This window comes from Callionymus lyra, chromosome 4 (genome assembly GCF_982586985.1).
Source record: "Callionymus lyra chromosome 4, fCalLyr1.hap1.1, whole genome shotgun sequence".
In the NCBI taxonomy this organism is placed as follows: Eukaryota; Metazoa; Chordata; class Actinopteri; order Syngnathiformes; family Callionymidae; genus Callionymus; species Callionymus lyra.
In genome coordinates, this window is record NC_141821.1 from 33,151,599 (window position 1) to 33,178,634 (window position 27,036).

The window sequence follows — 27,036 nt, forward strand, 5'->3', positions numbered from 1 at the left end:
TCTGTTGGTATAATTGTTTAAAGCCATTAGACAGAATTATATTTAATTTAAAGCACTTTATGCCCATATTTGTCTAATAAAATAGGACATATAATTGTTTTTATTTTGAAAGTAAATTCCTTGCATAAGTAATTCAAAAATAATGTAATAAGTACATTTCACAATTTAGATAGTTATTTTGTAATTTTCTGAATTACTTTTAAATAAGAATAAAAAGTATTACATTATAATTTTAAAATAACTTGCCCTACAATTTATTATCATATCCATTGAGCTTAAAGTCTCTTCTGTAATTAATTTAAAGTTGTTTGAAATTGTATCTTCAAATTATTAACTAGATTTCCATGTGAATATTAATCTTTGCTTTACATAAATTAATTAAAAAAAAAAAGTTGTATAACAATTCTCAACCAATATAGATTTCCAATTAGTTTAGTCTATTTTTATCTCCAGCTCTCTACTTATAATTTTACAAGATATATTTACATTTTAGTGTTTTATTGATAACTTCAATTTCCATCAATGTATTAATCATTATCCCATTTTCCTGAATAAAAAAAGAAACTCTGAAAACAATGATTTTATATATTTAAAATATCTCTTTACTTTTTGTATACAATTAATAAAATGTATTACCCAAAGTCAAACCACTGAAAAGTATTCATAGTTCAACAGTCTAAAATTGCAAATTGTTGTGATGTCACGTTAAATAAAAGTCTGAAAAGAATGCAAAAAACAAATGGAATTCATGAATTTGCTTGTGTTTTGTATTGTTTGTTGTGTTGTGTTGTGTCATTGCCAGGCCACTAGAAATCGTTTCAAAACAACATGACAATAAAAAATTATCTATTCAGAATGAATTAAAAATATGAATTATATTTATTAAACAATGAGTTTAATTGGCTTACTTTAAGTAACACAATTGTAAAAATTGTGAATTTCAAATGCACCTTGTAATAAAGATCAACAGTTTTTCATTTAAAATATATACTGTATTTCAGGTTATCTTATAAAAGAAAAGAACGTATAAAGAAATCAACCTATTGTTGGTGACGTTTTAACGGAGTTCAGATGCTCACATTCAGCAGGTTTTACTGCCTCTAGTGCTTATTATCAGAATTGCAATCAAGCACCCGTTAACGCTGGCACAAACAAGGTAATTGTTTCGTTTCAATAACGTTTTCGCCAACATTTCAGAAATGTTTTCTTCAACTTATCTACTGACTGTTGCGTTATAGGTTTAACCTGATGTGTGTCACTGAGCAGCGTCACAGAAAGTAGTTCTGGTTACAGAGTTTGATAGCAAGTATTGTTAGACTTTACCAAAATATACTGAATTAAACTGACAGCATGTTTTATTTGATGACTTAATTCATCACTGAACTTATGTAAGGTAAGCAATCGTTTTTATTCTCTATTATTGAATAGTTCTTTGACAAACGTGTTTTGTTGCACTTTGTTTTCCTAAAATTATGGGGTGACCATTCTTGAAAAAGGTAAATGAAAACTGAAATTGTTTACTTCAATCCAGCCATTCACATACCAAATATACAAAGGCGAACAAGGTTTTCCAAACCGGGTAATGTAAAATGATAAATAAATACAATTGGATGCAAATAAACTGCTTTATATTCACCATATATAGTAAGTTAATTTGAAAGGAACTTTCACTCAATAGTTTTTAATACTCCTTATGAAGGTAAGAATGGTTAATGTCATGTTGAGGTAACAAGAATATTTTTAATATTATAATCATTTTTCTCAAATCTTTTCTGCATTCTATATGACTTTCAGATATAAGAGATGTTGTAAAGCTGTATTACCCTCTCATAGTTTTAAAGTCTCTCTCCAAGTTTGGCTTTTAACTGCACAAGATAAAATGTGTATTTGATAAATCACATGTTAGTAATGAAGGCTGGATGATGATGATTTAATCTAGAGAATAACTACCTTAAACATCTACTTAGAAGTCATCGGAGAGTTGCTGAAGATCTGTAGCACCCTTGTCATCTTGGCTTCATCATGTTGTCCTTTGCTTCAATGTCATCATTAGTGTAGATGAGATGATTGTATGTGGCTTTCGCACATGAACACAAACAAGACTCTGGTTGGATGTGTTTTGATCATGATTTATGTTACATACATTTTTAATTGGCAATTCATGTGATCATTTGTGTCTCTTGAATGGATCTTGGACCTCTATATTACTCATCAGTAGGTGTATGTGTGGACAAAGATCTATTTTAATTGAAATATTTACATTAGAAAATGTGATCAAGCAAAAAAATGAAAACGTGGGTAAGTCAGGAGAGTTGGGTTTTCACACTAGTTAAGATATTATTTTAGAAATTGTATAGAAAGACATAGTTCATAAAATGTTTGGTGGGCATTCCCAGTTATTTCATAGTAAAACAACAATTACTCATATTTGGACAATAGCAAAATGTATGTCATACAAGTAAGAGTAAAAAGGTACATCATTATTGCAAGCATGAATAGTATAAATTAAAATACATATTCTAAATTGTATTCCTCACTATACTTTTAGTATTTAAGCATTGCAAGCTTGGTTGTAAGTAAATTTAGCTGCTCTTTAAAATACTTTTTCCCCACATAAACATTCTTAAAGGCAAGTATAAGTGATCCTTGATGATTTCTCAAACTCAAGCTGGGCTTGCCTCTGTTGTCACTGACACCATCATTTAGGCTAAAAATAAGAAAAACAGCATCAATGATCATGCAGTGTGTTGTGAAACTACCAATACTTACTTCTTTGTCGGTCCTTCCTCGAAGACTTCTCAGGCCGCAGTGTTATTTCCTTTAATTCTGTTCACTTGTTTGTAGTGAAACACACAGTAATAGTCTCCATATAATGGCGCAAAGTTAATGACGCTACAAATGAGCAAAAAGTGTTAGTAAACATGCAAATATACATTTTATTTCATGGTTATTCGATGTTCCAGATGAGAATTTGCTGATAACGGAAATACAAAACTGTTAATTTAGTTAGTTAAACACTTTACACTAAATAAACATTTTCATTTTTAAATGATCTAAAGAGTCAAATAATATTATAACTTATTGTTTAATTGTCAGTGATCAAGGATGAGTACCTGGACCTCTTAGGTTTAACCACTAGTAACCGCAGTAAAGAAAATGAACTGGTTGATTTTGATACCTTCTTCAAGTATAACGTAACTTCTGACCTAATTTTCTTTGCAGCAAACTAACTGTGCCTAATGTACTTTATTTATTTATTTATTAGGCCTAATTTGACACTTCTGCTTATGATCAATTTGATGATATGATAAATGATATCAATTCAGCTTTACAATGAAATCAAAAGTTCCCTGAATCATTGACCACAGATGATTGATTTTAGGTTGTTGCAATGTCTCACCTCAGCTTTTTCTTGCACTGCTTACAGCAGAAGCAACTTTTGTGAAAAACATATTTGTCGGTGCTAATTCTTTCCATTGGGTAAACCGGCTTCAGACAGGCAGCACATGTCTCATGACAAGTTGGTTGGAACTAGATGAGGAAATATAAAGTGAAAGACATTTGAAAACCAAAATCACGTATTTAATTTCAAATGCAAAACAAGGGGTACAACTCTGAATGTTACCTGAAAGATGAAAAAATAAAACAAATAGATACTTTCAAATAAAATAATTATAAAAACAATAGGCACAAAAAAAGTCACACACATTGTTTTCTCTCTTGTTTTAACTTTTTCAAAACGTACTCTAAAAGCCCTTCAAGGTTTCTGATTGATCGGTAATCGGACCTCAGGGTAGGTGGTGACCTCGTTCATCGGTGAAGTCATCATTATGGGAGCAGATGATGTCACGGTTTCTGGCTGAGTTGTGACAGTGGTTGATTTTTTTGATGTGTAAAATCGATTTCCACATGGGTCGGTCATTTCATAGTTTTCTGTGACAGTTTTGGTCCCAAAAATGTGGTTCCCCTCAAGGTCTGTTTTGACATCCAATACACTGAATTCTTTTTTTGGGTTGACAGGTGAAAGAGGGGATATTTTCTTGCCACCTATTATCTGGTCTTTTTTCCTGCTAAGAACTGGGCTGTTACACTCCAGAGTTTTGGTTGTTCGGAATTTCCGCTCTGTTCGTGGGCTTTGCTGACATGTCGGACATGCTGAAGTGTCAGGTGGCGTGAGACCTCCTTTCTTTGTCTTTCTTGCAGCAGACTGGATGGAAATGTATGCTGGAGATGATGGGGGGCTCGGTCTTCGCTTTGCACCTGAGTCAGATGTTGGAGATGGACTTGTTTGAGTAGTGGGGCTTCCTTCTGGCAAAGTTTGTTTTGTTTTGCTTGATCCAATGCAAATCTTGCTGATGTTATCGGAGGAAGAAGATCCTTGTACCGTTCCAAGAGACTCTTTTAACAAGCATGATAGTCCCGCTATATCGGAATCAGACTTTAAAGTGGATACAGAATAAAGGGCCTTCTTTATGGCTTCCTCAATGTCCACGAGTCTGGCTAAAGTTTGTTGTTTCAGGTTCATAATATCCTCACTGGCTCGTTCAAGGTCGCCGAAAATATCCGCCATCTGTGACTTTGTTTCGGTTGTTTCCTTTGAAAGGGAATTATTTTCCTTCCTTCCCTCAACTTTCTCAGTCTTTCTTGTCTTTTTATTTGAGTCGACCACCCAATCAGGGACGTCTTCAAAGACACCTCTTAGTGACCTGACGTCAACCTCACTGGTGTCTTGTTCGATTTCTTCAACTCGAGTCAGTATGCTTTGAAGCTCCTCCTGTTCTTGCAAGTGATCAAAAATTTCCATGGCCGCTGTGATGTTCCCTCTCATTATTTCGTCCATGTGGACAGACAGTCTCTGTCTACGTTCGGATTCCGTTTCAGTCCTACATTTCTTTTCTCTTAGCTCAACTTTGCCCTCTTGTTTTATTCCGCTTTCTAAGTTCACTTTCTCTTTACCGCCTTTTGCGCTGCTCGATGGCTCAAGGGTGGTTTCTGGCTGTTCTTCACTTACATTTCCAAGAACATTAGAGATGTTATCGGCACTATTAACTTTACATTCTTGACTTTCAGGCTGAGCTATTTTCACCCTTTTTGGCTTAACTGGTGGATTCTTCACAGTACATATCTTCTTGCATTCAAATTTCTTGAATGCTTGACTGAAATCAAGATGGCTTTCATCAGTTTCATTTAAAGTTTCTCTCTCCGTCTCTAGAGAGGCATCACTTAGTGTGGCCACTATATTACTACACTCAACAGCTTTTATTATGCTTCGGCACTCTTGGAGATTCTGAATGGAATCGCTAGCAATTTCATTCCCATGACACCCAATTTCCTGATCCAGCTTATTGGGGGCCTCCATGGTGTCAGGTGGTTTAAAGGAATTATTTTCTTCTTTCCTTCCCTTCATTTGCAGTACATCATCATTGTCTCTCTTCTCTGCGTAAGATGGTTCACTATTATAACATGCCATATTGGATTTCAGACCAACTGAAGTCTTCAAAGAATCAGTTAAAACATCCTTATCTACTGACTTTACTTTTCTTTGGAGGTCTACATTTTCTTCTGGGTTCATTCCTACTTTTACTGATGACTCGTCAGTATCAGCTGCAGTTGCAAGACACCCTGTTTGTAAAGTATCTGCAGCTGCTTTTGAAGAGTTGCGGTATATCATTGCAGCTTTGAAATCGCCTCTAGTCACGTTAATGTTGGACTTCTCCAGGGAATCTAGAGCTGCACGAAGTTTACCTTCCAAAACAGGCTCCTCCTCCTGTGAAGCCTCAAAGCTTTTTGGGGATACATTTGAAATTTCACATTGTTCTTTCTCTACTTTGATTTTTGAAAGACTTTCACAGAATAACTGATCTTTCTCAGCCTCAGCTACTTGATCTCTAGTGTTGCCTAGCTCTGAAAGAGATTTTTGAGCTGGACATTTTTCTTTGGTTTTATCCTCATCTTCCTTTTTGGTTGACTTTGCAGTCAAACGTGCAGGTTTTGGAGGAATAGCTGGTTTTTGGCCAACTGAGCGTCTACATTTCTGTAAGGATTCACTTTTAGTAAGATTGTCTGTTATCTCTAATTCTGTCTGGTTCTGTAGATTATTTGGGGTCACATCTGCTTGTTTGAGCTGTGTGTTCTCAGATGATTTATCTGACAAAATCTCATCTACTGTCGTTGCAGCTTTCTTTACATTATGTAATTTATTTGCAACTGCTCTTGAAGAGTTGTGGTATATCATTGCTGCTTTAAAATCCCCTCTAGTTACATTTATGTTCGACTTCTCCAAGGATTCCAGAGCTGCTTTAAGTTTACCTTGTAACTCTGGTTCTTCATCGTGTTGTGGCAAGTCCATTATTCCCAAACTATTGTGGGGTGCATTTGAAGCTTCACAGTGTGAATCCTGGACTGCCTCACTCGTGAAAATTCCACTTCTCTCTGCAGAATCTGACTCCCCGGTGATGTTGCTTTCATAATGTGTCCCTTTATGTTCTGTCAAGATGCTGGCTATTGCTGCTTGTTTTGTGTCAGCGACTGGTAAGTCTTCACAGATACCATCCTGTTTAAAATCAACTGATGCTCTGCCAGTAGTCTGGGCATTTTTCAATTGGAGTGAAGTATGAAGAGATTTGGCTTCCATTGTGGCCTGTTGTAGGTTCTGAATTGCCGTTTGAAGATTTATTATTTCTTCCCCATCGTCTAAAACCTGCACCAGTTCAGCTTGGTGAATCTGATCATCCAATGGAATTTGAAAGATGGCTGAGTCTTTGGTAGGTACTTTGGTATCTCTGGATTCATACATATGTGTTGTTGACTTGATTGAATTAGCCTTGAATGTTTGCCTCTCCGGGGTTGGCTTTGAATCACCAGTGAACATGCTTTTTAACCTCTTCACATCCACTTGTGCCCACTCTGACGCGTTCTCCTCTGTCGTATCAACTTGATCTTTGGTCAGAATTTCTTTATTCTGGTTCAAGTTTTCTGTTGGAGAAATATCCTCTTCTTCAAAAGCTGTTCCAGTCTGAAGGGTTCTTAGGAACTCCAGATCTCCCTTCTCAATACAACTCTTGAACAGTTTGACATTCCCCTTCACTGTCACTTCAGGCTCGCTGGTTCCAGTGCTTTCCTGATGTGATTTATTTATTTCCGTTGTTAAAGAGCCATTTGAGTCTGGTAAAGGACAGTAACTCCTCACGTCTTCTTTATTAGTGTAGCTGTAGAGAGAGTAAACTGTGACATTGGCACTTGTGTTAACGCCATCCTGGATAAGCACTCCTCTCCTAAGAGAGTTGTCTTGACAAAGAACATCTTCGACCAGCTGAACTAGACTAGCTGTTTTAAATCCAGTTTCCTGACTGGTGGAGATGTTCTGATGATGAATTGGCACTATCAATTTAGTGACCAACATGTTGCCTTTACTGTCCTCTTTGAGGTATGCAATCTGTGGTGCTAGTTTAGCTCTTGGTAGCAGGTGTAGTATGAAGTTCTGGAAATTTCCTTCAGACACATCATCATTGCTAATCTCTGGACCACTCTCTGAAAGTGTAAAATCAGCTTTTTTAGCAATCATTGTCTCATGCACCTCAATGATTGAGCCTTTGGAATGTAAGACCTTTGCGTGGTGGAGACGGTTCAGTGACTCTTTTATTATCTCCACCATCATCTCGATTTCGTCTTTGTTTTGGTGTTGAATCTGACCAAAGGGTGTGGATTCAAACAGATGGGCCCTGTCCTTTACGTTTGCCATCAAACTGTCATTTGTCGCTCCATCATCTTTTTCTGGGATCTGGTCATGTCCATACTGAACATTGTTACACTCTTTAATGTTTTGCGAGATGAAAGGGTTGTTAAGGAAAAAGGGTGATTTGGTTTGTGAAATCAGTGGTGCATTGTCGCTCCTCATCATCATATCACCATCATCATTAAGATCAGTTGCTTGGGGACCTAGCTGTTGTCCAGATGGTTCTACTGTCTTGCTGTTAACATGGGCTGCCTTTTCCTGTTTTTGAATACAACTCTTGGAAACCCTAGAAATACTCTCTACTGACTGACTTTCAAAAAACATTCTAGTTTTCTTTAGATCTAGTTTGTCATACTCTTCCTCCTTATCTGACCAGGAGGCGGCGTCACTCGCTTGGTTGGACTCTTGTGTCGCAACATTTCTCTTCTTCTCTTCTGGCTTTCCAAACACAGCTGCAGTGCTACAGACATGGTGTCTTTCAAGCGTCTCTTGACCCCCATGTATCTTGTTAGGGCAAGGTGACACCGCACTAGTCTGGCCACAGTTCTCAAATATCAATCTTTTTGAAAGGACCTCTCCCTCGTAATCACTTTCAGCAGCTGTTGTCCCGGCCTCTGTGTTCAAGACCTCCTCCAGCTCCTCACTGACTTCTTTGTCAGACATCTTCAGCTCTGGGTTGGTGTGCTTCAGGAGTCTCCTAAGCTCACATTTTTGTCGCTGCTGATGCAACGTGTCTTTGGAAAGTTGTGATGATGTGACTTGGTGGGAATGAGATGTTTGCTTGTCCTCCTGACTTAACTCAAGTTTAGATGGATGTGACAGACCGTGGGCATCCGTCTTTTGTCGGGTGTCTTCAGCCATCTTTGAGGGACAAAGTAATAGTCCTGTCATTGAGTTTGTCCTTATGAAATCGTTATTTGAAAATCATGCGCCAGAGTGTCCAGACATGCCTTTGTTAATGGGTTCAGTCACTTTCCAAAGGTCCGTTGAATGGCTTCCCATTTGTAGTTTGTTAGTGGAACTCCAAAGCAGTAATACAATCATAAACGTGTTAAATATGACAAATGAATGAAGAAGACGGTAAATCCTTTAACGTTATGAACGTTATGAAATAGGTTATAACATGTCTTGTACAAATAATCTTACAAGTTTGTTTGTCTTCTCAGTTTACAGTCACTGAATTGACGATTTCAGCACAAAGACAAAGTTCATGCAATTCTTATTTTGTTTTAGGAAAAGTCAAATGCAAAGGCTATAATAAGTCTTTCCCTTACCTTTGTTTTCGACAACTTTTTTTGTGGTTGAGGTGACGATACTTCAGCCTAAATGGAAGAAAATAATATTATTTAAAGGAGAAGAGAAACGGAACACAAGTATACTATCAACTTTGTTTACTACCATTAGCCTTAATGTTCCATTTATTAACTTCAATTGATCATCACAGTAGTAAAAAGGGAATTAATAACCAAAATTATTTGATTGAAATGCCAACATTTTTGTAAAGTTCAGACTTTTCAACTGTCCATATGCTTAGTTCTAGAGTATTATGAGTTAGGTTAAAACCAGAATCATGAATGAAAGTCTTCCAGACTTCTCCTGCCCAGTAGATCATTATATGGAGCAGAGTAAAGACTAGTGTTCTTTGTTTGATTTGTTAAAATTATTTGTATTATATGTTTACATTAGAGTGTGTTTCTCAAATTTTTATTTTTATTTTTTTGCAAAACCTAATTTACTATAAAAATCTCAGCGTTTTTACGTTCATTTAAAGCACATTAAAACCACGGTTTTGGTCACAAAAACAATTTTTCTTACAATGACATCCCTATGGCAAACATTTTAGGAGAGCTTTTTAACTTAACTTTGCAAACTTTATGCTAAAAAAGGCAATGATTTGTAAAATAAAATGGTCTTTTCAATCAAATTGAGTATGATTGACCTCTATTTTATCATTTAGCACTTTATAGCAGTATGGACAACAAAACAGTGCAAAGGTAGCAACAGTACTGTTAACATACACCAGTAATAGTTTAAATTGTTGAGGACATTTTGAGTAAGTGAATACCTGTTTCACTGGTGTTTGAGTTGGTTCTTTCTGCTCCACCTTGGACATGAACAGTGCAGATATGGCCTTGACGGAGATGCTGGGATTATGAAGAAAGCTTGTAGTCAACCTCCTGTTCTCCTCTGCAGAGACAACAAATCATATCAGTGTGTGAGACTGAAGACTGTAGATTCAAACAGAACACGTCACTGGTGCCGTAAGTTTATAAATTTGTCTATACAGGGTGGATTTTAGATGGTATTAATGGGCTGCTGTGTGGTACAGATATAAATACCCCTGAGGATACCTGATGCCACTGACACACATACTGAGTGAAATGAAAAGGGAAGTTGCTTCAGCGGTTGTTGACTAAGCATTAAGAAGTTTAGGTCAACAATTGTTTGTTTTTCATGTCGATTGAAGGAAGGTTTTTGTTATATACACACCAGACAAATACGAATGAAAATGTTAGTTATATATTCGTGTTACATTTTATATGCGGCACATGCAAAACTTTATATTTATAGAAGTAAACCTTAAATCTTAAAATGTACTCACAGAAATCGTCAATCTGTCTCTGGTTAATCCTGCTTGTCGTCCCTCATTTAGTAAACCCACTTTTGTTGTGTCTTTTCAGCATCAGTGTCCCTCTCTCTCTCGTTCTCTCTCTCTCTCTCTCCCTCTCCCTCTCTCTTGCCGTCCCGCCTGCCCTACTAACAGCTGACCCCGTCACCCTCCTTGTGTCTATTCCGGACCGCCAACACAGCGACTATTTCTGTCCTGTCTAAGAGCGTTCTGTCAGACCCACACCAGTGCAAGTCAATCACCTCTGGCTTGCAAAGTCACCGTGCTAATATCTATTTTCCTTTCATCTCGTGTTTCACCAGGATTTCTAGGGAATATTTGTTGTCGCCCCTGTTTACTACTGCTTTATTTATTTTCATTATTGACACAAATAAAAACCAAAATATTTATTTATTCTTTTTTGATCATGTAAGTTTATGTATTATCTATCGTTGTATCTATAATTCTACTGACCGAGTCTCTGAAAATTCAATTTATTTTCCAAAAAATGTCAAAATGTGCATGATAAGTCTTTACACAGTCGTAAAAGCCCTACCCTGGAATTGTAAACAGCTGAGGTTGGTTGTGTTAAAAAAGGAAATGCATTTGTGGAAGGGAATTCTTAACATTTCACACATTTCAGAGATTTACTTTTTATAACTGCCGGCATCAAAAATTACGCTTCTGTACTATTGTACTAATATGTTTTTTCGCATGAATGTTTTCCGAAAATCTTGTTTGTCTCACCATTTATTAATACTAAGGCACAACCTGCTGATGTCGTAGCTTTTCTAAAATCCTCTGGATAAAAGAAATAATGAACTGCAGAAAGTGTTGCCGGCAAGTGTGTGTTGTAAAAATGTAGATGATTAAACTGAAACTCACCACCAATCTTATCTATATCAATCCCTCCTATTGTTTTACTCCTCTCTCTCCGAGTGGGAATGATCACCTGGAATAGAAGATCATTGTCAGTTTGTCATGTTGATTTTACTGCACAGCCAGAGTCGATGACTTAATTCACCTTCTCACTTTCTTTCTCTTCTTTTCCGGGTATTTTGTTGTTCTTAACTGGAGCTTTATTAACGCGCTGTTCTTTGTCTCGGATGCTCTGTCCGTCTCCGTTAGTCATTGATTTGACGTCTGCCACTTTGCTCGGGGATGCAAGGTTTGCGGTGCTAAAACTCCTTCTCCACTTGTTATCCGCAGCATCACCTGACTCGAACAGCGCCCTCAGGGCCCTGATGGAGCCGCTGTTGTTGTTCAGACTCCCCATTGATTTACTGCGGCTCAGACTGCCTCTGACAGAGGAGCGTTCCAGCTCCTCACTTCTTCTTGTCAAGGAATCCATTTTATTCTTTCTTCCGTCTCCCACTTTTTCTGCAAGTTTAGCCTCCACGGTTACCTAAGGTAACAACATACGCTCATTTTGCTTGTGTCAGCAGCCAAACATTTCAACCTCATAAAACTACGACTGGAGAAGTCAAAGGTCACCTCTTTCACCACTTTGTGCAGCTTCACAGTATTCTCTGCTAAAGTACTTTGGCTGAAAGTCTTTCCTCCTGGTGTGGTTTGATACCTGAAAAGCACAACAATTATCGCTATGAAAGCATTAAGAGAGGGTTGAGGGTCTGGACTTTACTACCTTGCGATCAGCTGGGACACTGACGCTTTCTTGTCTGGCAACCTCAACTCTGTCTTGGCGGGCTTGTCGGGCGATGAGAGGGCAATCCATTCCGACTGACTGCGTCGTACGCGGCTCTCTACTTCCATAATTGCCCTGCAGTATAGATTCATATATTGATAATGTAAGGAAATGACAACTTTACTGTAATCAATCACCTAGATTTAACACACATTTCAAATAGTCACTTGATTAACTGATAATCTTACATATTTAATTCATATTAAATAATCCTATTCTTGCATTGCATTCACTTAAACTAAACTCAGGTTCACAACTCAAAGGCCGAGGTCACAAACCCTCACACACACAGAAAGATTAAACAATCCCAGATTCCAGGAAGTCTGGACACCTGTCTGAGAATTCACTCTGAAGGACACAAGTCGCTGGGAATAAACTCTCTCCAGAAAACAACAACCTTCAGTAAGTTTCCACTACGATCACGTGCGACCGGCCATCTTAGAATCAAATGTTTACAGTTACTGACCAATCCTACATTCACATTTGACTAGAGGCGTTAACCTGAATATTCTACTATAAAGATCCACCATTTTGTCTGATCTTTGCGTTCTGGCATTCGAAGACGTCTGCGATAGATCTCTCTGCTTGCTAGCGCCCGTGTTCACGTAAGTTTGTCTCTGACTTTTGCATAATTCACTAAACGAGCATTTTTCTTAAACTCATCCATGTGTCTGTCCTTCATTCCATCACCACGTACGAGGCTGGGGAGGGTCGCTTCATGGAAACACAAAAACCCCTAACAACTTGGTGCACGTGACCCTTGGCGTGGACTGATGGTTTGAAGGCCTTTTCGATTCCGAGACGAACTCTGAGCTGATTGTTCTCCAGGCAACCAGGCCATGGCACTATACCTTACTTCAAGAATCAGGTGAGAAAGATTTTATCTTATTTTCTACATAGATTTTATAATCTATAATCTAAAATTAAGTTTATATTTGGTTAGGAAAAGATTACATATATATTTTATATTAGTTTTGGTTGCCTGGACGAATAAACGTAAGTCTCTGGTTCTGTCACAAATTTAGATTATATTTTTTAATAGTGCTTTCTTAAAGCTGATGCTCGTTTTTGAGGTATTGCATTGTCTGTTGCTGTTTGTTGTTGTATTAAGTGTAGACGACATTATCGTGTCCCGGGAAGAAGAAGCATCGTTGAAAAAAGGAAAAAAACGTTGATTAGAATTTAAGTTGAATTGATAGGCAGAGGAGACGGTTACACGACCTGGTAACCCTTGGGAATTCTGAGTAGGGGTGGAATATAACCGGTTCCCTCTACGGGGCATCTGACGTTTTTCCAGATTCCTAAACTAGTTAGGATGCTTGGCCAATGGGTGATTATAGTAGACGTACTTTTTCAGTAAGCCAAGTAGCTATCATTAATTTGGGGATGTGTGGGATTTGAGCGGGTCTCTCCCAATATCCTGGTCTGAAGACTCTGCCAGCCGGTGTGTAGGCCAGTTAGATCTCATTGTGTTTCTGTGTCGAGTGGCTCCACAGGTATTTGGCAGTATAGTTAGGGCTAGTTAATTTTTCCGAACAATCACGGTGATGGATAAAGTCTCATTGATGATTAGTTTAGAGTTAGTTCGACGGGGGTTGAAATAGAATGGATGAGTTGAGGGGTCTCCTATCCAGGGTGTTTTGAAACTGATTACGGATCGAGAGGCTCTCCAATCTGATTTCGACACTTTAGACACGACAGGCTGGTCAAGAGTCTCGTTCCACGTAGCATAGTGTGTCTCTCTGACCTGTTTTGGTAAAATACTGTTGTCGTCGTATTGTCATGACATATTGTTCTGTTAAAATTGTCTGTGTCTGTATGTTTGTATCTTTTGAATAATTTTTTCTCGCTGCGGTACTTAAAATTGGCATTCATTTTGTGAGATCTCTGACTTTCTGTGACTCAGCTGAGAGTCCAGGTTCGTGTGTCTTTGCACACTATCTCTTGCTGATAAGAACTGCTGCTTGGCAGACTTGTCTCTTTAGCTGCTGCAAGTACGAATGAGCTCCGAAAGAGTTTTTCCTTGTTGGTGGGAGTGGTTTCGCTTGGAGGTTGAACTTTTAAGACTTCCTTCTTTTCCTCACCGACCCTCCCGTTGTATTCATGTCTTCTTTAAACACACATTCTTACGTCATCTTGAATTCTATTCACTATTGGGTTTGATTACTTAATTGAGGTATATATGAATATATACAGTTAATTGGTGGTATAATTGGTTTAAGAAGAAAAACAAAAACAACTCACATTTCAATTTCCTCCTTCTTCTGCAGTGTTCAATAACAATAACACAATTAACATTGATTGTTGGCTCACTGCTGTATGTATTAATGATCTTGATCATCCTCTCTTCATATTTCACATTGTCAATTGATCAACTCACAATTGGTCACATTGAGTGTAACTTGGTTGTTTTGTGTTGCTAATACTGCTTATCTAAAACAAGTGTGTCACTGACTGCTTGCACGTGTGTACGTTTGTTGATATCTAGTTCCTGTTTTCTCTTCTTCTACTCTCAATTTCTGATCTTTGGTGTTGTATTTGCTATGCTGCCCCCTGCTGGTTTGCTCTTTGTTTACTTCCTAATTGACTTTTGTTCTGACTCAATTGGTGTAATTATTGAATTATTAATTAATTGAATCAATTGCAGCAATATTCTGTTTTCTTAATTTTTCAATTATTACTCTAAATACATTTTATTATTTTAACAATAAGTTAAATGTACTACTGTTGTATTATTTTTAGTAAATTAGGGATTGGATTTTTATCTTTTTAATTATTGGAGGAATATTAACTTATGTGTTGTATTTGGTCTTTAGACAGTCACTCTTATTCCTCTTTGTCAATTGTGCTAAATATATATGCAACTAATTAGAAAGTTAAATAAATAAAAATAAATTAATACTAAGTTGTTAATTGACAATTGTTTTGACTTGAATAATTGTAATTGATTAGTATACAGTACATTTGATTAGATCTAATTGAATTTATTATTTTCAAATTATTCCATTTTATTTAAAAACATTTTTTTTATTATTAATATCTTAGTTTACTATTTGTTTTATTTTTATTATTATCTCGGATTTTATAATATTTTAATTAGTTAATTGAAGTTTTGGTTCTTAATTTAGATTTTTAAATTCTTCATCTTTTATATTTTCATTTAATTTTTTTTTGATAATCGCTTCTTTACTTAATATTATTTTCAGCATAATTATTAATATTATTACTATAATTATTAATTTGTTCTATTCATTTATTGACCTCCTCTTTTTTAAGACAAAAGTAACTTTTACTACAGGTGACAAGTTAAAGCTCCTGACAGGGAAGAAAATAAGAAACTTTAAACTCTGTTTTTTAATTTAATGGTAAATCTTATGAGTGTGTTACTCACATCAATGATTTCTGAGAATTCATAATAAATAAAATAGTTAGACAAAGTGCTCTTATTGAGCTCTTGAGCTAGCGTGATACAGCTAATTAAGATTCAAATTAAAGACTTAAAAGAGCTTCTCTAAAAAATAGAGAAGATGATAGTTGATGATAGTTCTAGGGTCCTATTATGTCTCCCTATTGGCCACTGGCTGGAGTGCATGGGTGTGGCAGGAGAAGAGCACGAGGGGATGGAAACAAACAAAGAATTTTGGTCAACAATGGCACATCTTTGGCTTTTACTCCAGGAACTTTGGTCCAGTTCCCTATTGGTGACACCTACAATTGAAGCAATTTTTCTGAGCTGAACAAACAAGAACTCAACCTCAACAACTCTCCACCAAGAATGAACTTCTGCTCCAGAGAGGGAGGAGCTGTACTGGTTCAACATGATTGAACATCTGATTTCCCTGATCTTGAAAAGACTTTTGAGACTTCATTCCTATGATCCACCTGTGGACCCCCCACACTGCACTAAGAACTATGTCTGGGATGATGATGAACGTGATTATGAAGACAAATGGCACGATCTGGTCGCAAACATGAACTTGACTCTTGTCTGCAGTGACATTTTTGTGGTCCTGATGGTGTGGCTGCTGAACTAACAAACGAACAAGGTGTTCTCTATGCTCTCTGACACTTCTGTCCCTCGTGTTGCTCTTGCTGTGGTTGCTGGTGGAGAAGCTATGGCCCTGAGACACATGATTAAGAAATGCAAAGTTGTTTGCGATTTGACGAAAAAAGCATACAAATCTAGCCTGTTAGAGACATGATATCTTAAGATGTAACAGTAAAAAATTAATCCCAGAATAACATACTCTGATTGCTCCACTCAGAGCTATGATGAAAGCAGCCATAAGAAAACAAAACGAAAACGTGTGAGGTCGACTGATGCAGAATTTTATTTAAACTAATTAAAAGTGACTCTGTCTAGGGCTGCTGACTTGTCACCTCCAGAAACTAGACTATAGAGAATAGACAATAAAGAATATACTATAGAGACTAGACTATACTATACTAAGCCACTCCATATTGATGCGAGTGAAATTTATGTTATTGTTCGTTGGTAATTAGACTTAAAATAGTGAAAATGGAAAAAATAGAGACTAAAATACTGTAGGAGGAAAGGTCAAAGAAAAAAAAAATAGATTAAGAGATAAATTAAAAGAAACACTGAGAAATATTAATATGACATTCTTCTCTCTAGTTGCATAAACCAAACACCTATAGACCAAGAGGAAATCTCATTGAAGTGAATATTAATTAAAGAAACTAGTTAAGATAAGCAAAATAGTAATCTAGAATAGATACTGTATTTCTGTTGTGGGTAAATAATCAAAGAGGTCTGACTCACACCTGATCTAATTAACTATGTGTGTGTGTGTGTGTGTGTGTGTGTGTGTGTGTGTGTGTGTGTGTGTGTGTGTGTGTGTGTGAGAGAATGAAAGAATTCTCTCGAACACCCACCTCTGTTTCTCTCTTCACCATGAAGTCAAAACATACTGATAATTTGAACTCTCTGCTAACTTCAAGGTTTATTCAAATAAAACACATGACAAACTTTAACAGACATCCACAGATCAAAGTTATGAATACACAACTCATGACACACACACAATATCCTCATCACCACCTGAATAGATGCATAACTGACCTTCTCATAACTTCTGATCTTATCCTGTCAGAGGTGATGTTGAGAAGCCCTCCAGTGAGGGAGAAATAAGAAGCCACTGTCCACTGCAGACTTTTAAATATATCAAAATATCTCCTTCTTAGAAGGTGAACAAGAAACATGAGCCAACATGAGTAAAGCTAAAAACTTGACTAGCATACTTTTAAATATATATATGAACAAATGTAGTTTTAGGAAACTACTCTTTGGACATGTGGTGAAATAGTTAAGATGTGTAAATAATCAAACACAAGAAATCATGATTTGCGAAAAATACAACTTCCCTACAACTAATAAGACTTTACTTAGCTAAAAGAAGGTACATATTGGTGTTATATATTTAAAAGGACAATCAAATGGGCTGGAAAATTTCCAAACATTGGAGAAGTTTCAAAGAACAGAAAACATATTGTTATGATTAAACATATTTCTCAGAATTAATCATTAATCAATTTAAGAAGATGCATTTTTTTAATAAATTAAAATAGAATACTTTTATCTACATCAATAGCAGCCAATGATACAATAGACAATATGAAAAGTGAAACTTGAAATTAAAAATAATTAAATTGATTTATTGAAAAAGTTCAATAAGAAATGGAAATATGTTTCTAAAGCTGCTTCTAACGTTCTAAGACAACTATAAACATTAAACAAAATATTAAGCAGGGAAAAGAATTGACTTTGAAAAATATAAGACCCATCAGAAAAAATAAATAAATGGATGCAGAAATGGTCACTTTTGACAGTCACTTTTTTATATTTGATATTATCCATTTACTTTAGCAATAGACTTTCAAACCAAATCTAAGAGGAATAATAAAGATTAAACAAAGCTTAGAATATTTTTTTTTAGCTAATAATGTCATATATTTTAATTTAATTAAATTAATAATTAATTAATCTAATTTAAGAGAGTTAATACAAAGAGTATTATGATTTATTAAATGATTTGACGATAGATTTGGATATAAAGTTATTCAAGAAAACATTTTTTAAATACAAATAAATAAGGTTGTTTATTTGTCCCTCAGGGGGAGGACTTAGATAGATACTTAGCTGGATAATAGGTTTGTTACGTGATGGTGATTCTTGTTGCACGGTTCTGCCGATCAACACTGCTGAAGGGAGCTCTGTCCAGATTGCATTCAATTAGTTTAAATTTTTGGTGTAGAAAACAGCTCGAGAATAAGGTACGACTGTGTTTGACTATCTCTCTGACTTAGGTAGTAAATAGGAAGGGGTTAATTTTGTCTGCATGAAGTAGTATGAGTCCATTCTAAATAAAAAGCATGATTTAAAGATGTATTGTTTCTCATTTGTCCAAAGAATGCGATGCTGTTCATGTCTTTCCTATGTTGCAGGACGAGCTCAATGATGCACTGTTGACGGGGAGTACGTCAACAACACCTCACACGAAGAGCCCACATCCAAGTCGCCGACAACGGGGCTGCTGCTTTCTTTTTACCTAGTTAAAGAGGTTTTTCAAAGCAGTGGATACTGGCTCCATATCAATATATATTTTATCAAAATCTCTACTTCAAAATAGACTTATTAGATTTGAGTTAGTTGTTGTGAATATGTTTTTTGATGATTTGGCATTCTATTACTTCAGTTTTAATTCATAGCATAATTTGGAATTATTATTATTATTAAAAAAAAATTTGGATTTTTTCTTTTTTTTGTGATTTGAGAGAAATGCTCATAATGTATAATTGTTTTCATTAAATGAATCTGTGTTTCCTCTGTTGCTTTCTCACCATATGTAATCTTTGTGTGGCACTATACGGATGATAGTTTAGCATGTTTAGTTTATAATCAGATTCGCGATCATTATTTTGAAATCAGACTTGTCTTTGTTTTATTGCATCATTAGTTCATGATGCAATCAGGGGGAGTGTAAGGAAATGACAACTTTACTGTAATCAATCACCTAGATTTAACACACATTTCAAATAGTCACTTGATTAACTGATAATCTTACATATTTAATTCATATTAAATAATCCTATTCTTGCATTGCATTCACTTAAACTAAACTCAGGTTCACAACTCAAAGGCCGAGGTCACAAACCCTCACACACACAGAAAGATTAAACAATCCCAGATTCCAGGAAGTCTGGACACCTGTCTGAGAATTCACTCTGAAGGACACAAGTCGCTGGGAATAAACTCTCTCCAGAAAACAACAACCTTCAGTAAGTTTCCACTACGATCACGTGCGACCGGCCATCTTAGAATCAAATGTTTACAGTTACTGACCAATCCTACATTCACATTTGACTAGAGGCGTTAACCTGAATATTCTACTATAAAGATCCACCATTTTGTCTGATCTTTGCGTTCTGGCATTCGAAGACGTCTGCGATAGATCTCTCTGCTTGCTAGCGCCCGTGTTCACGTAAGTTTGTCTCTGACTTTTGCATAATTCACTAAACGAGCATTTTTCTTAAACTCATCCATGTGTCTGTCCTTCATTCCATCACCACGTACGAGGCTGGGGAGGGTCGCTTCATGGAAACACAAAAACCCCTAACAATAATAGTGCAATAGAATTTAAGAAGTTTTACGATTACATGCCTCACTGAATGAACATACAGGAACCATAAAAGGCCATATCTGCACTGTACATGTAAACTGACTAATTCGACATTTAAAATGTTGTGTCCGGATTAAAGCTCACAACATGGACAGGACTATATACTTGTATGTTTTATGCAACCTGGAAGCATTTTGTTGTCATTTACCCAAACATTTAACACAGTGGTTGCCGCCCATCACATACACACACTCACACCTTCACATGAAGAGCTCAGGCATTAAATATTTCTGAAAAAAATACATTTTATACAAATGATCTTTTAAGCATATACTGTATTTTATTGGGTATTGTTTTGATTGTTTAAGCGCTTTGTGACCCTCGTCCGGAAAAGCGCCCTACAAATATAAATTACTTACTTACTTAGCTACTTATAGAGCTCCTGTTTTATGAACATATACATATATCTTTGTGTTGTAACCAACTGTCACGTGTCAATGAAAGTCCACTCAGAAAGGAGATCAAACCAGACACTGAGACACCTTTTACCTCCAGTTTGTTATCACAACGCTACTTCAAAAACGCTGATCACACCTAGTACTGACCCTTCACCATTATCTTCTTATTATCCTCATCTCTGCAGATGACTCTTGACTTTTTTTTGGTCTGAAAAGTTTAAATGGAATCGTTACCTGAAGAGATGTGGGTCGATGTCCTCCACCGCCACCGATCAGAAACACTTCCGCAGCATCACAAGACCGACAGGGACCAAAGTCCACTTGCATTGGCTGCTGTTCTAAACCTGAGCTTGTAAATTTGTCTTTGATGGCTATAAATCTTCATCAGATTACTCGCACACTCAATAAAAAGTCTTCAGTCCGATGGAGGTGTGTTTTAGACACTGGTGGGTGTGAAAGGAGGGAATCTGATTGAACTAAATCTGAAGCTCGCTTCAATAAAGGTCAAATTTGATCATCTGTATTGATCGTCTAATGAACAAACTTACTACTACAACATTTAGTCCTATGGATCATTACCGGGGTTACTTTGTCATTAAAATATGATAATTTTTTAATATATAAGACACAACAAACCAAAAAACCAAAACCACAGTAATAAAATTATATTACGTGAGACCTGGACAAAGTGCGCTCTAGGAGACACAAGCAGTCCTTTAACTGTAAAAGTAATCCTGTAGAACAGGAAATGGTAATGTCCAGGTTAATTTTCTTATTTAACCTAACTTTACAGTGTAACCATCTGTTAATATGTTTATTTTTCCTTCATTTCATGTCCATCATTCGCACAGCTGTTGTTAAAAAATGTTTTTTTTTGTATTCTTTCAACAGAAACTGCCTTTTCAATTTGTAAATGTTTGTTCATCCTCAAAATAAAAGTGGAAGTATGGATGTATATTTAGCACTGAAACAATGAAGAGTGATGGAGGATTATTCACAAAGCTCAGTGTGGTGTAACATCAATATTTGCTCACAGATTAAACGTGCAGAAGGTGCACAACACTGTGTCATCCCTGCTAAATTTAGAGCGGCCGGTGTTTCTGGAAGTATGAGGCTTCAGCGGGCAGAAAACTGTGAAGTGTTGGGGGTTCGTCTCCGCCGAGGAATTTCAAGTTCTCATGACCTCAAAAGGTTAAACACAAGCAGGGGGTCGCTTCTGATCTCTGCTGACAACTCTTAACACCAAGATCAACACATGGTAGAGAGAAATGACTTTTAATCGCCTCAACAGGTTCTAAGCGTCATTTCTGAAAATAGAGTGTAGAGAATTGAACTAGTAGAAAAGTACCACAAATGAAAAAACAAGTTTTACAACGGCCAAGCAAATACCTCTCAATATTTCCCTTATTAATAGTGCCATCTAGTGGTTAATTTGATCTACTTTCTCTTTATTGATCTGGATGTAAGTTTATAGTTATAGTTGGTAAATTATAGTATAATATATATAATTGAAGACTGTATAGCACTTTAGAAAGTGAAACACATGTTGACGAACATTAAAGTGATTCCATTTTTATTTACTTTTAATAATGTGTTAATAGTTGGCGTCTTGTGTAAGTACTTGATATACATTAATATGCCCCTAATCGGTTATAAATGAGACGTTTATTTACTTTTTATTACTTGTTGTGCTATAAATACAGTATATGTAAACAAATTTTCTTCCAGACATACATTTTAAAGAATATTTTTGGAAGCCATGAAAACATTTACTCATCTTTCATTGCCGTCCTGATTTTTCATAGTATTTTTATTTACCCACTTTTTCCCTTCTTGACTTATTTATTGGAATTTTTGCACAGCAGGGTCTGTAGTGCAAAACCCCTCATCAGCAGTCATACGGTGGTCTCATAACATTATTAATGTTTGCCAGATGGTTGCACCAGAAATAGCTTCACAGCGATTGTTCCTTTCAATAAGTCAACCGGATTGTTTTTACCCTCATCGTAGTTAGTTTTTCTTTTAGTGATTTCAGTTTAAACCCGTTTTTACATCACGTTATTACCTGGAACCAGTGCTCCTAATAATGCAAGAGAGCTCAGAGACAAAGGCTGCTTTTGTCAGCTCACACAATTCATATTTCCTCTCTTTAGTCTTGGTTTCTGCTAATCAGTCTTCAGACAAAGGGAGCAACAGCAGCAGCACACACACCCCTGGGGCTCAAAACTGAGAGATTCCGCCTGGCTGTCTCCCCCTCCTCTGCCCCTCCTCTGACTACAAGCCTCATCTCTGCCTTTAAACCTCGACTCCTGTCTCTGTCTCTGAGGCTCTGCAGTGATGAAAGGGAATAGGCAATGTTCCGCCTCAGCCACGGTGTTATTAGTGGAAGTTTACTGGCCTTTTCTGTGTTTTGAGCACGCATGCAGCCAGCTGTTGAGAGGGAGGTGCTCCGGCTGGATGGAGCAAGACTTGCGTGGAGACTTACCCGCCATAACTGACAAAGAAACTGTAGCATGACTGCCAATGCACTGCTGTATAATGTGACTTTCAAAACAATGGTTTTGTTGCTGGCATCTTGTCAAATGAATGCAATACTCGTTGAAAAACAGACATTTTCTGTGGGGAGCCTGAATGGGGCTTGTGTTATGTTGGCAAGGATATTGATCATGTCCTAAATAGTAAAGTAAATGTGACTATGTTGCAACCTCTTGAGAGTGGTTTTAAAATCATTCAATGTTTGTGTGAAGTTTAATGTGCTGTGAAGTGTAATTATGCTATATAACAGCTGGGAGGAATTGACTTGATGTATGGAAGACCAGAATTAAGTCACCAACGTTTTAAAAAAAAAAGGTAACATGAGGTTGCTCGCTATTCCGGCCTCTCTCCAGCAGGGGGTGCTAAAGACCACTGAAAGGCACTCAGCTGCATTGTTTAACCTACTTCGAGGTAATGTGAGAACACTTGGGGCTAACCCAGGCCACACCAAATGTACAGCAGCCAGCGAGATAAGGTCAGTGCTACCCAGCAATTCAGTGAAGCTTATTGAAGCACAGAGGGAGAAGTTAATCCATATGCAGAACTAATCTCGACGTCGATGAGAAATGTTCCCTCGTCATGGGGTTGTGAGAGTTACCTCACGTCACCCCACTGCAGTATTTTTGTTTATATTAAACACAGAGAATCACTGAAGATGGTTGAGAGGGTTCATGTGAGTAACACGGTCGGTGAACGGTTGGGAGGGTTTAAGTAAAATACTCTTCTTTGTATCGATGATTAATGACAAAGATTCATATAACTGATTAAAAAAAAACACTAAATGATGATATTTTGAATGGACATTTAGAATGTATAAAAATGTTGCTGTGATATCTTTTCAAGTTTCAATGGCTTTTAAAATTCACTTAATTAAAATATCAAATTAAGGATGTTTATATCAATTACACTAGTGATTATTCGTAGTGTTATTTGAGTCAATATAATGTAATGTTATTAGAAATTTTTTTAATGACTATGTTTGTTTATCTTCAAATATTTATTTGGTTAACAAGAGATATAATTCAACATTCCAATATGTGTTGCAGTGGGGAAAGAGGGGGAACATAAAAGTAATTCACTAAATAACATTAAGCTCTAAAACAAAGAACTTAAAGGGAAACTGTGTCCAGCATTGAATAATGTTAGACTTCCAAATAACTCACTTATTCCATAACATCTAATAGAACTCACTGTAGAGAAGTCCCACGTCTGTGCCTGACAACAGTATTACACAACATACACGTCAATATTTGTTAGATTTTCTGGACTCTGATAATTGCGTATGGACAAGGGTGTTAGCAGGAGGTAACGTGAAGCTACTTTGTGTGTGTGAAGCATGCCAATGATCCGTGATGACTGCACCATGAGTGTGTATGAGAGTGATGGTAAAATACTGCACTGTGTGACCCGATGGAGTGAAGTGGTGGATGGACCAGGGTTAAGTATGCACATGAAACAATGAGCCTACTCATCTGTGTTGAGGTTAGTGTGCAGGAGAGCCATGAGGAGGTGTGTTTCTACTTTGGTCAACAGTTAAAAAATCTTTCAAACATGGAGTGAAAGTTTCATGGACAGCATCAAGTCCAAAGCATGGTTAAGTCTTCAGAGTCTGTGATATGAAAACAGGCCTTCAGGCTGCCACTCAACACTTGAAGCACACACAGAACAGATGAAGGTTCCACAAGTGCGCTGCCAAATGTTAAAATATTCAGGAGGCATTGGGCAGCGATTTGACTGACACGAACAAACAGAACGTCCCGAGATTAATTCTGGCAAGGACGTACAAGTTTAAGATGCTGCAGGCCAGATGTCACGAGATCACAATCTTTTAGTGAAACAACAAAATAATAATTTCTTCTTGGATCCATTACTTGTGAAAAGTAATTTGTAAGCTACCCTAGATACACCACACCGTTACAAAACTAAATCAAAATAACACTCTAACCTCGAAGGTGTGAATGGATAAATATTTTAACTGCAGTTTAACATTTACAATTAGGGCTTCCCGTAAGTTCCTCACGTTCTCTTCGCAACAGTTCCTTGTTCTTTCCCGAGCAACGGAAGCACGAGAGAAAGAAGATAAGCAGGAGGAGGATAAAACAAATATAAAGGTGTTTATATTTTTAATCTTTGCTGAGTCGCACGAAAACGAAAATGAGTCACTTCTTTACTTTGTTATGAGGTGCTTTAAGTGCAGCTGCACAGACCACACGATTTCTTGTTTATCATAGTGATTATGTTTAACACGTTAATAATAAAAATACATTTTCGACAGGTTAGAAGTCCTCCATGGCAGAGGAAATAACTAACATTGAGAAAGATCTGACATGGAAACATAAACAACATTGATACTAGTAAACAACAAATAATGATTAACAGTTACGCAACAACAAAAAAAAGATAAAGAATATCAGATGTGCTAGAGTTGTGTGTTAGTTTGTTTTGAAACTCCGCCGAGAGAAACGCGCACGACTGTCAGCTTATACCAACACATGCCTCAGACTTATTGGATCCGTGCGTCTTTCCCACATGAGTGCTGACGAGTGTGTGTATGCATATGAGTGTATTCCATGTCCTGCAGGTGTGTGTGTGCTGCCGGAGGGAAAACGTGCTGGAGTACAGCTGAGTGGGCGTGGCTCCGGCCTGACTCCTCCCTCTTCGGTCCACACGGACCCTGTCAAGCCCCTCCCCCCCTGTTAGACCGACGTGGACCGTGTCAGGCCTGTGTTTGCGCGAGTGCACGTTTCACACGTGTGACCGCGGTGGAGGAAGCTGCCGCTCAAAGCTGCTTTGCGAGGCTTAGGAGGGCAGCCTCTGTGCTGCTGCTCAGGGGGAAGGTTCGCCCGGAGGGGGTGACGGCATAGCTGAGCAGCAGAGCATGATGCCCGGGGTCTCATCTGACAATGTGGGGTCAAGAGGAGTCCACACTTTGCTCGGCCCTGAACTTTGCATGGACGCGACAAATGCTTGAGAAATGAGTGTTTGTCAGTCCGACTGTTTCTCTGCTCACGCTTCATTTAAGCAGGAAGTGTCTTTTACTTTCCACGAATATCTCGGTGTGATTGGAAGGAGTCACACTTTGTGTCAGCTGGAAAATATTATCCACACACTTGTTGTCAAACAGATGCAAGGCTCGTCTTGTTGTTTGGAATGTTTGGCTTTGAAGACGGACGTGTTGAAATGTTACAACATAAAAAATATAATTTGATCACAAGGAAGTAATTAGTGACACACGTGAGGATCATAGATGCACCTCTTAACCTCTGTGTGTGTCTGAAGCAATACACAACACACAAAAACAACACAAACAAAGTTGTTATACTATATTTAGCCAACACAAAATGACACAAACGAATAAACATGACTTACCAACTTTTTTGACTGAAACTGCTTCAACATTTATATCTCACTGCAACTTGTTGCGACCTATTATCAGATCTGTGCTCCATAGATTCACAGATATGACGGTAATATCAGACCATACCTGCATTTACAACGTTCAGCATCTTTAAAGATGACAACATGACCTTGGCTTTCAACGCAGCCTTTATAGCGACAGAGTGATGTCACCATAGTCTTCAAGAAACTTTTTTTCTGCACCTTGTAGAAACAGTTTGTACAAAAACACTAGTATTTTATACAGTTTATCAGCTTTCAGACATATGTTAGTCCCAAAGTTGTTTACAGTGTATCAGTGGTCCCTAAACATGTTATTGCACCAGGGACCAGTTTAGTGTCAGCATTATAGTCACAAACAAGAAAAAAAAATTTTTATAAAAAGTTTGTGTTTCACTCATTTTCACTAGTTTACAGGTTTTATTTTTTGAGTAAACATGACTGTGTTTCAGAGAGAGAATAACCAACGATACAGACACAAAGTACTCCGAGTAAATATCGTGACCGCCTTCAGTCTAGACAGTAGACTGTATGCGCTTTTGTCAAGTTTTCTGCAACATTAAACTGCTCCACGGTGCGAAAAAGGTTGGGGACCCCTGCCTTAGATGACATGAGGCTGAGTAGAAAATAAGTGAAGTTTGAACTTTGCTTGAACTATCACTTTAACATTACACGATTGAAAAGGAAAATACATTCATTAAAAAACCCCAACAATAATTACAATGATACAACAAGATTCTGTCAGTTATAAAGAAAAAACAGTAGAGTTAAATTTCATAAAATGATTGACGAGTTAAAACCTGTTAATGAGTCCAGTTAAAAGATGACATATTTCTTTATTTGAGGGACAATTAATTTCTGGATTAAAATTAAGTCTAACAAAGCAACCCTACTTGACACATTTTTCTGAGCCTGCCCTGCTAAATTCTACTGTGACATAGTTTCCTAACTCCAATGAT

General features: G+C 37.1%; 1 protein-coding gene across 2 annotated transcripts; it reads right to left on the bottom strand.

Moving 5' to 3' along the window:
- Nucleotides 1-2,149: 2,149 nt before the first annotated feature.
- LOC148082676 (xin actin-binding repeat-containing protein 1) lies at nt 2,150-26,151 on the bottom strand. Of its 2 annotated transcripts, XM_087789912.1 has the most exons (10): nt 26,051-26,151; nt 11,989-12,123; nt 11,838-11,922; nt 11,368-11,748; nt 11,229-11,295; nt 9,801-9,922; nt 9,010-9,057; nt 3,401-3,531; nt 2,770-2,892; nt 2,150-2,707 (listed from the first exon to the last, which is right to left on the bottom strand). In XM_087789912.1, the coding sequence occupies exons 2-9, from the start codon at nt 12,114-12,116 to the stop codon at nt 2,799-2,801; spliced, it is 1,056 nt and encodes a 351-aa protein (XP_087646038.1). In that variant the 5' UTR covers nt 12,117-12,123; nt 26,051-26,151; the 3' UTR covers nt 2,150-2,707; nt 2,770-2,798. The 2 variants fall into 2 exon arrangements, with proteins under 2 accessions (XP_087646038.1, XP_087646037.1); XM_087789911.1 differs by lacking the exons at nt 2,150-2,707; nt 2,770-2,892; nt 3,401-3,531; ... (3 more) ...; nt 11,989-12,123; nt 26,051-26,151 and adding exons at nt 3,561-8,596; nt 10,338-10,491.
- Nucleotides 26,152-27,036: the final 885 nt, after the last annotated feature.

Bases quoted from the DNA above. Each gene is read 5' to 3' on its own strand.
- LOC148082676 (XM_087789911.1), bottom strand. From the start codon at position 9,848: ATGTCCAAGGTGGAGCAGAAAGAACCAACTCAAACACCAGTGAAACAG. The intron at 9,058-9,800 runs GTATTCACTTAC...TCTTCCATTTAG, and splicing joins CTCAAACACCAGTGAAACAG to GCTGAAGTATCGTCACCTCA. The intron at 8,597-9,009 runs GTAAGGGAAAGA...TGTCCCTCAAAG, and splicing joins AAAAGTTGTCGAAAACAAAG to ATGGCTGAAGACACCCGACA.